Below are 13970 nucleotides of genomic sequence, written 5' to 3' on the forward strand. Positions count from 1 at the left end.
CACCTAAAGACTCTCAGACCGTAAGAAACAAGATTCTCTGCTCTGATAAACCCAAGATTGAACTATTTGGCCAAGACTCTTACAGCCAAGACAACGCAGGAGTGGCTTCGGGACAAGTCTCTGAATGTCCTTGAGTGGCCCAGCCAGAGCCCGGACTTGAACCCGATCAAACATCTCTGGAGAGACCTGAAAATAGCTGTGCAGCGACGCTCCCCATCCAACCTGACAAAGCTTGAGAGGATCTTCACAGAAAAATGTGAGAACCTCCCCAAATACAGGTGTACCAAGCTTGTAGCGTCATACCCAAGAAGACTCAAGACTGTATTCTCTGCCAAGGTGCTTCAACAAAGTTCTGAGTGACGCGTAAGAATACTTATATAAATGTAATATTTCTATGTTTTTTTTCATTTGCAAAAATGTCTAAACTTGTTTTTGCTTTGTCGTTATGGGGTACTGTGTGTAGATTTGATGAGGGAAAAAACGATTTAATCCAGTTTAGAATAAGGCTATAATGTAACAACATTTGGAAAAAGTCAAGGGGTCTAAATACTTTCCGGATGCACTATATGTCTTAAGAATGTTCCTGTGTGGTAGAGATGAAACATAAAGAAGAGGAGGATCTTTTCAGTGCTGCTGACAGATGCATGTTACTGTAGGCAAGGTCCCACGTACGTTGTCCACACTGCACGGAGGAAGTCCCTTCGCCTGACTAGGAGGGAGGAGGGGAGGTGATTCTGGAAGGCAGAGAAGGGGCTTTGTCTCAATCAGCAGACTCACTCTTCACATGTCTCTCTGGGAACCTGAAATAGTCCTTCTCACCCTCAAAGAAGTGTGCGTGTGTGTGTTGCCATCAGCCATTGACTTACTCAGTGTCTCTCTAGCCACTCTGAGGTCAAGTGGTTTTAATGCTTTTGTGTACATTTTCTTCCCGTGTATGTATTCACTACTATAACATATCTGTACAGTCCCTCATCGCCAAATGTATATACTGAATGTATTGTATGGGGACATAGAGGCATCAAGTTTCAACCTAAATAAAGTCGAGTTTATGAGTCCAAACCCTCTCTTTTGGCTCTTTCTTGATGCTGTAACAAACATGTTACAAAAAAAATTGCATCCAAAAGATATTTGGTAAATAACTCAATACCGTTGTGATTACCAGCTACCACGGTAAAGGTCTATACAATGGTAAGTGCCATAGAGCTACTCTCTGTTGGTTGAGTCAAGGACGGGGTATTGCAAGAATAAAAACAGGATAAAGTCACTGCCGTCAACCTAGTAATGAATGGCCATCTGCTCCACACACAATCCCAACCCAGTTCTCACTGCACACCGGCCGGCCATGATATTATAGTGATATCTTCTAATCAAATGGCTACCCAGACTATTTTCATTGCCCCCCCCCCCTCCCCCTCTTTTACACAGCTGCTACTCTCTGTTATCATCTATGCATAGACACTTTAATAACTCTACCTACATGTACACTACCGTTCAAAAGATTGGGGTCACTTAGAAATGTACATTTTTTTGTCCATTAAAATAACATCAAATTGATCAGAAATACAGTGTTGACATTGTTAATGTTGTAATTTACTATTGCAGCTGGAAACGGCAGATTTTTAATGGAATATCTACGTAGGCGTGCAGAGGCCCATTATCAGCACTCATCACTTCTGTGTTCCAATGGCACGTTGTGTTAGCTAATCCAAGTTCACCATTTTAAAAGGCTAATTGATCAGTAGAAAACCCTTTTGCAATTATGTTAGCACAGCTGAAAACTGTTGTGCTGATTAAAGAAACAAAACTGGCCTTCTTTAGACTAGTTGAGTATCTGGAGAATCAGCATTTGTAGGTTCGATTACAGGCTCAAAATGGCCAGAAACAAAGAACTTTCTTCTGAAACTCGTCAGTCTATTAGAAATTGCCAAGAAACTGAAGATCTCGTACAACGCTGTGTACTATTCCCTTCACAGAACAGTGCAAACTGGCTCTAACCAGAATAGAAAGAGGAGTGGGAGGCCCCGGTGCACAACTGAGCAAGAGGACAAGTGCATTAGAGTGTCTAGTTTGAGAAACAGACGCCTCACAAGTCCTCAACTGGCAGCTTCATTAAATAGTACCCGCAAAACATCAGTCTCAACGTCAACAATGAAGAGGCGACTCCGGGGTGCTGGTCTTCTAGGCAGAGTTGCAAAGAAAAAGCCATATCTCTGTCCAGTGTCTGTTCTTTTGCCCATCTTAATCTTTTCTTTTTATTGGCCAGTCTGAGATATGGCTTTTCTAAGTGACCCCAAACTTTTGAATGGTAGTGTACATATTACCTCAACTAACCGGTGCCCCCGCACATTGACTCTGTACCGGTACCCCCTGTCTATAGTCCAACTATTGTTATTTTACTGCTTCGCTTTAATTATTTGTTACTTTTATTTATTATTCTAATCCATATTTTTTTAACTGCATTGTTGGTTAGGGGTTCGTAAGTAATGATTTCACTGTAAGGTCTACACCTGCTGTATTCGGCGCATGTGACTGATAAAATTTGATTTGATTTGATTTAATTAACCAACCCAAGATCTGTACAGAGGAAATGTATTAATTGCTGTATATGCCAAACACGGTCTGAGTCGGTCTCTAGCGTCTTTCTTCGAGAGCATACTTAATTCATGAATTAATAAACAACTACAGGAGAGCTCTGAGAGACAGAGAACAACGGTTCAGATTACAGAAAACACACCCTGGGCTTTGATGGTGATGGTGCTAGAGAATCCTTCATTTAAACACAAACGCACAGCGTGGCTTTAACAAGCAGACCAGACAGACTGGGGATTTGGACCACGTGGCTTTGACGCTCTACTGTTGGAGAACACAGGCCCATATATGTCTGTTTGAATGCTCAGTGTTTCTGCTCAGTGTTTCTGCTCCTCTCCCCAGCTCTCCTCCTGTTGCCTCCTGTTAGTAGGTGGGGCTAGATCAATGTGTAAACATCCTTTCAGAGCCTCACAATGGAGCCAAGCTGGCCTATAAAGTCTGCAGTGTTTTCTATTACATACAGCTTGTATGAAGAGACAGAGGACAGACAGATGGATGTTACCACGGACAACCAAAAGCAATAAGGAGAAGGCAGGGAATGTGTGATCCACCTCGTTCGTGAAAGTGTGGAAAAATATTTTCCACGCAAAGTTGACATAACTGCGATGAACTAGTTAGTTGATACTTGAACAGAAGTGTGTTCATATACTCTCCTGAGAATCCATCCAAGGTGATTTAGGGTAATGCTGTTTTGTTTAGATTAACGTCTACATCTTATTCAGACACTCTTATTGTTCTCTACCATACAGCAGCTTCATGGTGGTCCTTCCAGCTGCTCTGGAGAGATGTATCATTTCTAACCTTTCTCCCACTGCTGCGATATCACCCTCTCCCAGGGATTAGACAGCCACCAAGGGTTAAACCACCTGAGAGGAAATGCATCAAAGCGTCCTTTGGTGGACAAAAGAGCACCCACGGGCCTGAAAGACATGGCTTGAAAGCAGCAATGAATGCATCCATTCCACAGATGGATAGGAAAAATGGCCCTTGTCCATCACTAACTAATTTCATATTCAGTCCAGTCAGGCCTGACAGAAAGCAATCTCAGGTAAACAGACTTGATGCTAATAACACATGAACTGCATCATTTAAAAAGACAAAAAGAAAATGGGGAGACAATAAAGCAACTCTCCTCCAATTCCCTTCTGACACATGTGAGGAGGTGACCCGAAGTGAAACCTGTTATTATTCTGCAGTCTCTGGCAGTTAGATTCATTTAGCTTTTACTCTGCTTTCAATGGTCTATTATGGCTGCAGAGTTTCCCACTGTGTAGTCATACAGTATAATGAAGTAGGCCTGTCCTAATCCATCCCCTGAATCTACAGGTCAATGTTGTGTTGGTCAATGTGGATAGTTCTGTCTGCTGCAGAGCAAAGCCACTATACTCAGACACTGGTGCCTGGGTGTTTCTATGTAATTTATTGTCCTCCTTTTTGAATTACAGCTTCTTCCAACCAACTACGTTGTCGTAACAGTGGTTTAGATGAAAGAGAGCTGGAGCAGAGTGGTGCTGGAGCTGCTGTACTCATGAAAGGTCATTTTCTTCTCAGGGTCATGTGAACCAGCAATGAACCTGGGTGGAGTCGCTGTGTTTGCAGTCTGCATATAGTCAGGCATTCACAGAGCAGCAGAATACATGAGAAGAGGAGCTATAATGACCTAAGACTCTGGGGGACAGGGGTAATGGGGAGAGAAAGGATGGGAGGAAGGACTGTCCTCCCCTATTTCCCTGCATATATTCTGTCCCTCTACTGTTTTAGTCAAACATTAGTGACTCCACCGATTAAGTGCAGTTTCCTACCCAGCCAAGACATTGCCTTCATCCACAAATAACATCCTATTTGCACCCTCGTCCCACACAAGCCTGTCTGCATGGACAGAAGTGGGAGAGAGGTCACTATACAGCCACAGGTACAAACTGAACAGATCTGTCTGGACAGCACCTTCTTCCACCTCCATTTTGATGTCAAGCAGCACAGGGGACAGATGAGGAAGGCGTTTCATCGTCTTTACATTGTCCTCCGAGTGAAGAATAAAAAAGAGAAAGAATGTGTGTAACCTAAATGTAGTGCAATGACAGCAATATGTGAAGATGTGGAATGTGATTACATATCCCCATCTGAATCAGATAAATGCGTCTCCATGGCAACTTCCCTGGATGTTGTGACAGTATATTGTTGGAGGTTTGAGGATGTGATGCTGCAGTTAAGAGGATAGGTCTGACATGGCAACGACCAGCAGAATAAACGGTTTCTGTTTAATCATCACAATACCTCTACCATTACTGTAACGCTTTTAGCGTGATCTGTCAAACAAAGAACACCGATATATTGTCTAATTATACAGTAAGTCAATTCCTATGGTGCATCATTATTTACTTTAATTAGCTTGAAAGGCAATCAAATGTTGTATTAACGAATTGAAGACTCAACATTATTTGAAGTAGTTCTGAAGAGTCCAGGGGGAGACCTCACTTTTGAAACTCTGTAGGAGATATTCAGAGGGAAATTGCCCGCAGGTGGGCATGGCATGTAAAATGGTAATGGGGACGGAAAGACACAAAGCACTGTTTGGGTGCTGCGCTCTTGAAAGGGCCATTCACTGACTGAGCAGCCGCATGCACCAAGACGCAGTTCTAAAACTAAGCAGGGCAATTACTGCAGATTGAGGACGGTAGGGTGAGGGGGCACACAATTTGTCCTCTTCTTCCACAGCACCCCAATGGGAGACAATGAGACAAAGCAGTTCACAAAATGGGTTTGCTTGTTTAAAGAGCAAGCCCATTTGCTCGTTGCGACCGTGTTCAGCTCAGACACAATAACATCCTTCTACAGTACAACGTCTGCATAATGTCAGCTGTTGAGTAAAAATGTAATACATCTCATACATGTTGGATGAGCTTAGATTTTTATCAAACCACAAAAGTCTAATACTAGTATTTACATGATGTATTATGTGTTTATTGATCTGGCAGCCTAACTGAAACAGCTTCAGAATCAGTTCAAACATTAGCTAGCCATATTTGTCAAATTTCTACTCCTTATTTCTCTATTGAATGGAATTGCAAAGGAACTATGGTAAGTGGTTATACATTGCCACCTAGTGTACAACTGTATGAATTACAATTAGACTCAAGGTGAAGTCTCAACACTGCTTTCTTCCAATGCATATTTTATAGCAGATCTGAGTCAATGTTAGTGTCTGAAACAAAGTGAAGATTTCTGGTAGAACACAGCCCTCTTTGATTATGTATATATTCACACAGCGATGAGATGAAAGCCTTCAGGGGCTAACGCCAACCCTCCTTTAAATGAGTCAGTCAGATTCAGGGCTAGATAAGGTACATGTTTATCTTTATTACAAGTCAAAAACAAAAAGAAGAAATGTTTTGCCAGCCATTTAAAGGTTGTTCCATTTAGGCTGTGTATGAAAGCGTAGAGGAGTAGTAATGAGGTCTTCATGTCTGAAGCATTGTGTCCATATAAGTGTCCATATCACAGCCTAATGGCAGAATGACCAGAGCCATCAGCTTGCGTCTGTGTAGAGACGTTTCCCCCTGCACTCTCCTCTCACAGGGCCCTTGCTTGGCTCAGAGTCCTGGCCCTCCAGCGAAGATGAGCTCCAGAGCTGACTGGATGTCCCCGTCTGTAGCCTGCAGCGCCCGTAACATCAGCTCCTCATCCTGGATCCCCATGTCTCTCAGCTGCTGCAGCTGGGACTGCCAACGCCCCTATAAGACAGTAGAACAAAGCTAGCCTTAAAACTACTGGCAAACAGATCAAAACACAGAGTCAGAGACATTGAAGTTTAGGCCGTCATTACTCCAGCTAGAGAGAGACCAAATAGAAACGCAGCGAGTGCCATTGCTCCAGGCATTATGATTAAGAGCACAGCTTCTATTCACAGTGTTGTCCTTTAAAGGTCGAGACCTGTGGATCTGGTCTGTCCTCGCGGCTCCTGTAGCACAGTGAGAGGAGAGGGAAAGGAGAGAATGAGAGAGTAGAGGAGAGGGGGAAAGGAGAAGAGACTGACCTGCAGAGAGGACATGCTGGACATGCTGGAGGCCTGCAGAGCCTGCTGCAGTGCCTGGCTGAAAAGGTCATTGCTGACAGGAGTCCCTGCTGGCGTGGGAGGCACTCCAGATGAGGGGTCCTGCTGCAACACAGAACAAAGGGCACGCAGCTAGAAGGGAAAGTTTCTGCTCTGTGTCACTGGTAGAGGAGTGTGTTTGTGTGTGTTGAGGGAGGATTATGGGCCATTCTTTACCTGAGCCCCCGCAGTGGGAGTAACAGCACTGCTCTCAGGAGTACTGGCCAGGGCCAGGGCAGTGGCCAGCTCACTCTGTGTTATGGGTCGAGGGCCTGTAGCTCCACTATGGCCAAGGGACACAGGCCGCATTCCTGCTGGGCCCCCGGTTCGGTTGGATGGGCCTGCCGGATTTCCCTAGTTACACACATAGCAACAGTGTTAGCTATACTCCATCTATATTTACATTTTAAATCTCAATCCAGCTAGATTGACTCACCGATTGGAAATCTTCATCGTCATCAGACATGCCCTCAAACATAAACCCTCCTGCAGACAAGACAAAGCAAATGTCATACATGTTCCAGTCTTTGTGACAGTGCCTGACAGACCGAAGTGGCCATTACTGGGTCGTGTTCAGTAGGGACTAAACATTTTGAAAAAGAATGAAACAGATAGGTGCTACCTGAACCTTGTCCAATAAGAACAGAGATTTTTGTTTTCCGTTGCAAACCATTTTTCTACGGTCTGCCCTATTGAACACGACCCTGTAGTGTCCACCAGTGTGATACTCACCTGGCATGTCACTGTAGGAGCTGGAGGAGACGTTGCGGGAGGAGCCGGCGCTGGACTGAGCAGGCATGCTGCCAGCCACTGAGTGGAGGACCAGGATGATGGCATTGACCAAGGCTGGGTGAGAACTGATCAACCTGCAAGGCAAAACATTTAATACTTTTGTATTATCCCTAATGTCACAAATCCACAGTATAGTTACTCATTCACAACACGGTATGACAAAATCATTCTACAGTATATGGAACAAAAACACTTACACATCCAGCATGTTAGGGTCTGTGAATTGCACAAATAGATCTTTGTCTTGGAGCACTCCTGCAAGATTCAGAAGAATAGCATTGTAAGACATAACCTTCTTGGTGACATGGTTAGGATGATGTCATGTCATAACGGGCAGGGCTAATCAGTACTTGCCTAGTGCTACCGGGTCAGATCTCAGCCCTGGCGTGGCCACAATGATCTGATCTAGAGACTCCTTATTTGTCAGCATCTTAAACACCTGGGGAAGCAAATTAAGTTATATACAGTGGGGTCGGAAATGATTGACACCCTTGATAAAGAAGAGCAATAATGACCGTATAAAGTAAATCATTCAAATACTGAGCTGTATTGTATGCTAAATAAAAATGGTGAAACAATATTGTTTTATACTAATACAATTGCCTTGATAAATATTCTTATTTAACAAGTAACAATCATGAATAATGATGAGTGAGATTTACAGAGGGTCAAAGATCTTACCCCCAAGACATGCTAACCTCCCCTGTTATTGGTAATGGTGAGAGGTTAGCATGTTTTGGAGGTAGGATCTTTGACCCTATGTAACTTTCTCACTCATAATTATTCACAATTCATTCAGGATTATCTGTAATCATGGTATAATCCACATTAATGTAGAAGTGTTTAGAAACATATTATATTCTTATTTACAATAAAAAAAGTGACTCCATAATGACACAATACATCATTTACCATTCACTATTGTTTTCACTATATATTTTACCTCTTGGGGATGTCATTCGAAAACATGTTAACTTTCACTGCTATGCGGATGACACACAGCTGTACATTTCAATGAAACATGGTGAAGCCCCAAAATTGCCCTCGCTGGAAGCCTGTGTTTCAGACACAAGGAAGTGGATGGCAGCAAATGTTCTACTTTTAAACTCGGACAAAATAGAGATGCTAGTTCTAGGTCCCAAGAAACAAAGAGATCTTCTGTTGAATCTGAAAATTAGTCCTGATGGTTGTACAGTCGTCTCAAATAAAACTGTAAAGGACCTCGTCGTTACTCTGGACCCTGATCTCTCTTTTGACAAACATATTAAGACTGTTTCAAGGACAGCTTTTTTCCATTTACGTAACATTGCAAAAATCAGACATTTTCTGTCCAAAAATGATGCAGAAAAATGTATCCATGCTTTTGTTACTTCTAAGTTAGACTACTGCAATGGTCTACTTTCCGGCTACCCGGATAAAGCACAAAATAAACTTCAGTTAGTGCTAAATACAGCTGCTAGAATCCTGACTAGAACCAAAAAAAATTATCATATTACTCCAGTGCTAGCCTCCCTACACTGGCTTAGTGTTAAGGCAAGGGCTGATTTCAAGGTTTTACTGCTAACCTACAAAGCATTACATGGGCTTGCTCCTAACTATCTTTCCGATTTGGTCCTGCCGTACATACCTATATGTACGCTACGGTCACAAGACGCAGGCCTCCTAATTGTCCCTATAATTTCTAAGCAAACAGCTGGAGGCAGGGCTTTCTCCTATAGAGCTCCATTTTTATGGAATGGTCTGCCTACCCATGTGAGAGACGCAGACTCGGTCTCAACCTTTAAGTCGTTATTGAAGACTCATCTCTTCAGTAGGTCCTATGATTGAGTGTAGTCAGGCCCAGGAGTGTGAAGGTGAACGGAAAGGCACTGGAGCAACGAACCGCCCTTGCTGTCTCCGCCTGGCCGGTTCCCCTCTCTCCACTGGGATTCTCTAACCCCATTACAGGGGCTGAGTCACTGGCTTACTGGTGCTCTTCCATGCCGTCCCTAGGAAGGGTGCGTCACTTGAGTGGGTTGAGTCACTGACATGGTCTTCCTGTCTGGGTTGGCGCCCTCCTTGGGTTGTGCCATGGCGGAGATCTTTGTGGGCTTTAATCAGCCTTGTCTCAGGGTAGTAAGTTGGTGGTCTGTTGATATCCCTCTAGTGGTGTGGGGGCGGTGCTTTGGCAAAGTGGCTGGGGTTATATCCTGCCTGTTTGGCCCTGTCCGGGGGTATCATCGGATGGGGCCACAGTGTCTCCTGACCCCTCCTCTCTCAGCCTTCAGTATTTATGCTGCAGTAGTTTATGTGTCGGGGGCTAGGGTCAGTCTGTTATATCTGGAGTATTTCTCCTATCTTATCCGGTGTCCTGTGTGAATTTAAGTATGCTCTCTCTAATTCTCTCTCTCCCGGAGGACCTGAGCCCTAGGGCCATGCCTCAGGACTACCTGGCATGATGTCTCCTTGTTGTCCCCAGTCCACCTGGCCGTGCTGCTGCTCCAGTTTCAACTGTCCTGCCTGCGGCTATGGAACCCTGACCTGTTCATTGTGATTACTATTATTTGACCATGCTGGTCATTTATGAACATTTGAACATCTTGGCCATGTTCTGTTATAATCTCCACCCGGCATAGCCAGAAGAGGACTGGCTACCCCTCATAGCCTGGTTCCTCTCTAGGTTTCTTCCTAGGTTTTGGCCTTTCTAGGGAGTTTTTCCTATCCACCGTGCTTCTACACCTGCATTGCTTGCTGTTTGGGGTTTTAGGCTGGGTTTCTGTACAACACTTTGATATATCAGCTGGTGTAAGAAGGGATATATAAATACATTTGATTTGATGATTGCAATTGGGCACAAAATAATCTGAAACACAACCAAAACAATCTGCAAATGCATCCAACACGTTTGTACAGCTAGGAATATGGGACAAAATACTACACCTTTGACTACTTTATTTATAATAATTTTTAGGGGTGTCAATAATTTTGAACACTACCTTTTGAGAAAAAAAGTATTACTAATTACAACAAACTATCTTTCTCTGACCAATTGTATTAGTATAAAATAATATAACTTTCCCATTCTTTTGAGCATAAAATATAGCTCAGTATTTTAATTATTTATACTAAACAAAAATATAAACCCAACACTCAACAATTTCAAAGATTTTACTGAGTTACAGTTCATATAAGGACATCAGTCAATTGAAATAAACTCATTAGGCTCTAATCTATGGATTTCATATGACTGGGAATACAGACATGCAACTGTTGGTCACAGATACCTTAAAAAAGGTAGGGGCTTGGCTCAGAAAACCAGTCAGTATCTGGTGTGACCACAATTTGCCTCATGCAGCGTAACACAGAGTTGATCAGGCTGTTGATTGTGGCCTGTGGAATGTTGTCTCACTCCTCTTCAATGATTGTGCGAAGTTGCTGGATATTGGCGGGAACTGGAACACACTGTCTTACACGTCGATCGAGAGTATCCCAAACATGCTCAATGGGTGACATGTCTGGTGAGTATGCAAGGTGAGTATGCAGACCATGAAAGAACTGGGACATTTTCAGCTTTCAGGAATTGTGTACAGATCCTTACGACAAGGGGCCAAGCATTATCATGCTGAAACATGAGGTGATGGCGGCGGATAATTGGCACGACAATGGGCCTCAGGATCTCGTCACGGTATCTCTGTGCATTCAAATTGCAATCGATAAAATGCAATTGTATTTGTTGTCCATAGCGAATGCCTGCCCATACCATAACCCAACGCCACCGTGGGGCAGTCTGTTCACAACGTTGACATCAGTAAACTGCTCGCCCACATAACGCCATACACTTGGTATGCGGTTGTGAGGCCAGTTGGACATACTGCCAAATTCTCTAAAATGACATTGGAGGCAGTTTATGGTAGAGAAATCAACATTAAATTATCTGGCAACAGCTCTGGTGGACATTCCTGCAGTCAGTATGCCAATTGCATGCTCCCTCAAAACTTGAGACATCTGTCGGATTGTGTTGTGTGACAAAACTGCACATTTTAGAGTGGCCATTTACTGTCCCCAGCACAAGGTGTGTAATGATCATGCTGTTTAATCAGCTTCTTGACATGCCACACCTGTCAGGTGGATGGATTATCTTGGAAAATGAGAAATGCTCACTAACAAGGATGTAAACAAATTTGTGCACAACATTTGAAGAATAAGCTTTTTGTGCGTATGGAACATTTCTGGGATCTTTTATTTCAGCTCATGAAACATGGGACCAACACTTTACATGTTGTGTTTATATTTTTGTTCAGTGTATTTTATAAATGTATCATTGCTCATCTTTATCAAGGTTGTCAATCATTTTGGACCCCACTGTAACTGATATAATAGGATTTCTGATAAAGACATTTGTCTACATTTTTATTCTCAACACCATAACAATGTTATTACCGAGTCTCTGTAGGTGGAGTTGGAGTGGAGGGCTGCCTGCAGCACACGGAACTCCCTGGCTGCAGTCGTCCTGTTCACTGGCTCTACAGACAAAGAGAGAAAGACAGGAGAAATAAATTACTGTGGTTCTTTATAGAAGTCACCTTATAAATGGAAATGTCTAGTGACATGGCGCTTCTAAGAGGGTTAGAGTGAGTCTGCCAAAACCCACCTGGATTGATCTCTGGTTCAGGCCAGGTCCTTTTGAGGATGTGCAGGGTGGATCCAGGCTGGATCCCACAGGAGTCTAAAGTCAGGTCGTCCTTCAACTTGCGACCACAATGTACCAGCTCTGACATATGAAATAAATAAAAACTTTAGACACAAATCATAAATACAGTACAGAAGTTAGCTAAGTTAGTTGACATGTGAGTTGTTCACTTATGCAATGCAAACCTATGAGTTCGGGGTCCGGTAGGGAATCAGGAAGCTGTGCTGCAACGAGCTGTTTCAGAGTAGAGACTCGGTACCCGCCGGGAGACACGTCTCCAGGCATTGTCTCAGGGAAGTGGAAGGTGGATTTGGGCTGATCCACCAGCTTCAATGACAGGTGCCACTCCGACATCATGAGCTGTTGCTAGACAGGAACAAGTTACAACGAAAATCTACATTGGAAACATAGTGAGGTCAGCACTACATTCACGAATCTAAAACTAGCTAAAGTTTGGAATAGTAATGTCTAATCTTCTGATATGCACAGCTAACGTTACCGTTAGCTATTAGCCATTAAGCTAGCAAGCTAGCTATCGCTTCTATAATGCCACTAACATTAGGCATGAACATTTTTAGCAAGTAAAGACCGTTTGGATGACGCTTTCAAAAATAACGTTCGTATGGCATCCACGAATGACACATGAAACCCATTGCAAAATTGTGCTGCAGACTCACAATTTGCTTTGTTGACACGATCTGCTTCCGTGTTATTCACGTGGTCCACAATCACGCTGACCAAAGCGGAAGTAATGGGATATACATGGCAAAAATGTATTTTTTATTTTATTGAACCTTTATTTAACTAGGCAAGTCAGTTAAGAACAAATTCTTATTTACAATGACGGCCTCCTGCGGGGACGGGCCTGGGATTTAAAATAAAAAACAAATACAATATAAATATAGGACAAAACACACATCACAACAAGAGACAACACAACACTACATAAAGAGAGACCTAAGACAACAGCATAGCAAGGCAGAAACACATGACAACACAGCATGGTACAACAACATGGTAGCAACCCAACATGGTAGCAGCACAAAACATGGTACACACATTATTGGGCACAGACAACAGCACAAAGGGCAAGAAGGTAGAGACAACAATACATCACACCAAGTAGCCACAACTGTCAACTGACCATGATTGAGTCTTTGAATGAAGAGATTGAGATAAAACTGCCCAGTTTGAGTGTTTGTTGCAGCTCGTTTGTTGTTGCATCTTGTTTGTTGCAGAGCGACCCAGGGTGTGTGTGCTTTGGGGACCTTTAACAGAATGTGACTGGCAGAACGGGTGTTGTATGTGGAGGATGAAGGCTACAGCAGATATCTCAGATATGGGGAGTGAGGCCTAAGAGGGTTTTAGAAATAAGCATCAACCGGTGTGTCTTGTGACAGGTATACAGAGATGACCAGTTTACAGAGGAGTATAGAGTGCAGTGATGTGACCTATAGGGAGCGTTGGTGGCAAATCTGATGGCCGAATGTATCATTTATTTGCTATCACGGTCCTTGCTGAAGCAAAATGTAACAACTGCAATGTAGATGTAGCAAATCTAACTTACTATACCTTTTCTACAGCAATTTCAAGACCCTCCACACCCCTTGTTGCACATTTGGTCAGTTATTGGGCCGCAAAGCCTACTTTCCAAACTTTCCAACTTTTCTATGCCATTATCAAATTATTTTAACCCTCAAACTACCAACGTATTTTACATGATTATTACCAGCTGGAGTAATTTTGCCCCCCAAGATGAAACAAAAAACTGAATGATTTTTAGGCTTTTATCAAAACATAATTTGAAATAAAAATGTTCCTTGTTGTTGT

At 43.0% G+C, this 13970-nt stretch overlaps 1 protein-coding gene across 4 annotated transcripts; it reads right to left on the reverse strand.

The window, feature by feature from the left end:
• Positions 1 to 5922: 5922 nt before the first annotated feature.
• Positions 5923 to 12866, reverse strand: LOC115167338 (ubiquitin-like protein 7). Of its 4 annotated transcripts, none has more exons than XM_029721683.1 (11): positions 12818 to 12866; positions 12326 to 12506; positions 12102 to 12221; positions 11891 to 11973; positions 7826 to 7910; positions 7669 to 7726; positions 7412 to 7545; positions 7116 to 7165; positions 6857 to 7033; positions 6623 to 6742; positions 5923 to 6320 (listed from the first exon to the last, which is right to left on the reverse strand). In XM_029721683.1, the coding sequence occupies exons 2-11, from the start codon at positions 12495 to 12497 to the stop codon at positions 6180 to 6182; spliced, it is 1140 nt and encodes a 379-aa protein (XP_029577543.1). In that variant the 5' UTR covers positions 12498 to 12506; positions 12818 to 12866; the 3' UTR covers positions 5923 to 6179. The 4 variants fall into 4 exon arrangements, with proteins under 4 accessions (XP_029577543.1, XP_029577540.1, XP_029577541.1 ...); XM_029721680.1 differs by having other exon boundaries at positions 6623 to 6745; XM_029721681.1 differs by having other exon boundaries at positions 6623 to 6745; positions 12326 to 12500; positions 12818 to 12850.
• Between the last annotated feature and the right edge of the window lie 1104 nt (positions 12867 to 13970).

The sequence above is a fragment of the Salmo trutta genome, chromosome 29 (assembly GCF_901001165.1).
Source record: "Salmo trutta chromosome 29, fSalTru1.1, whole genome shotgun sequence".
NCBI lineage: Eukaryota > Metazoa > Chordata > Actinopteri > Salmoniformes > Salmonidae > Salmo > Salmo trutta.

What these genes read in the sequence shown, in the direction of transcription:
- LOC115167338 (XM_029721680.1), bottom strand. Translation starts at nt 12,497, where the DNA reads ATGATGTCGGAGTGGCACCTGTCATTGAAGCTGGTGGATCAGCCCAAA. An exon ending in ATCTGACCCGGTAGCACTAG is followed by an intron (nt 7,727 to 7,825) that starts GCAAGTACTGAT and finishes TGAATCTTGCAG; the next exon opens with GAGTGCTCCAAGACAAAGAT. An exon ending in ACGATGAAGATTTCCAATCG is followed by an intron (nt 7,034 to 7,115) that starts GTGAGTCAATCT and finishes GTGTGTAACTAG; the next exon opens with GGAAATCCGGCAGGCCCATC.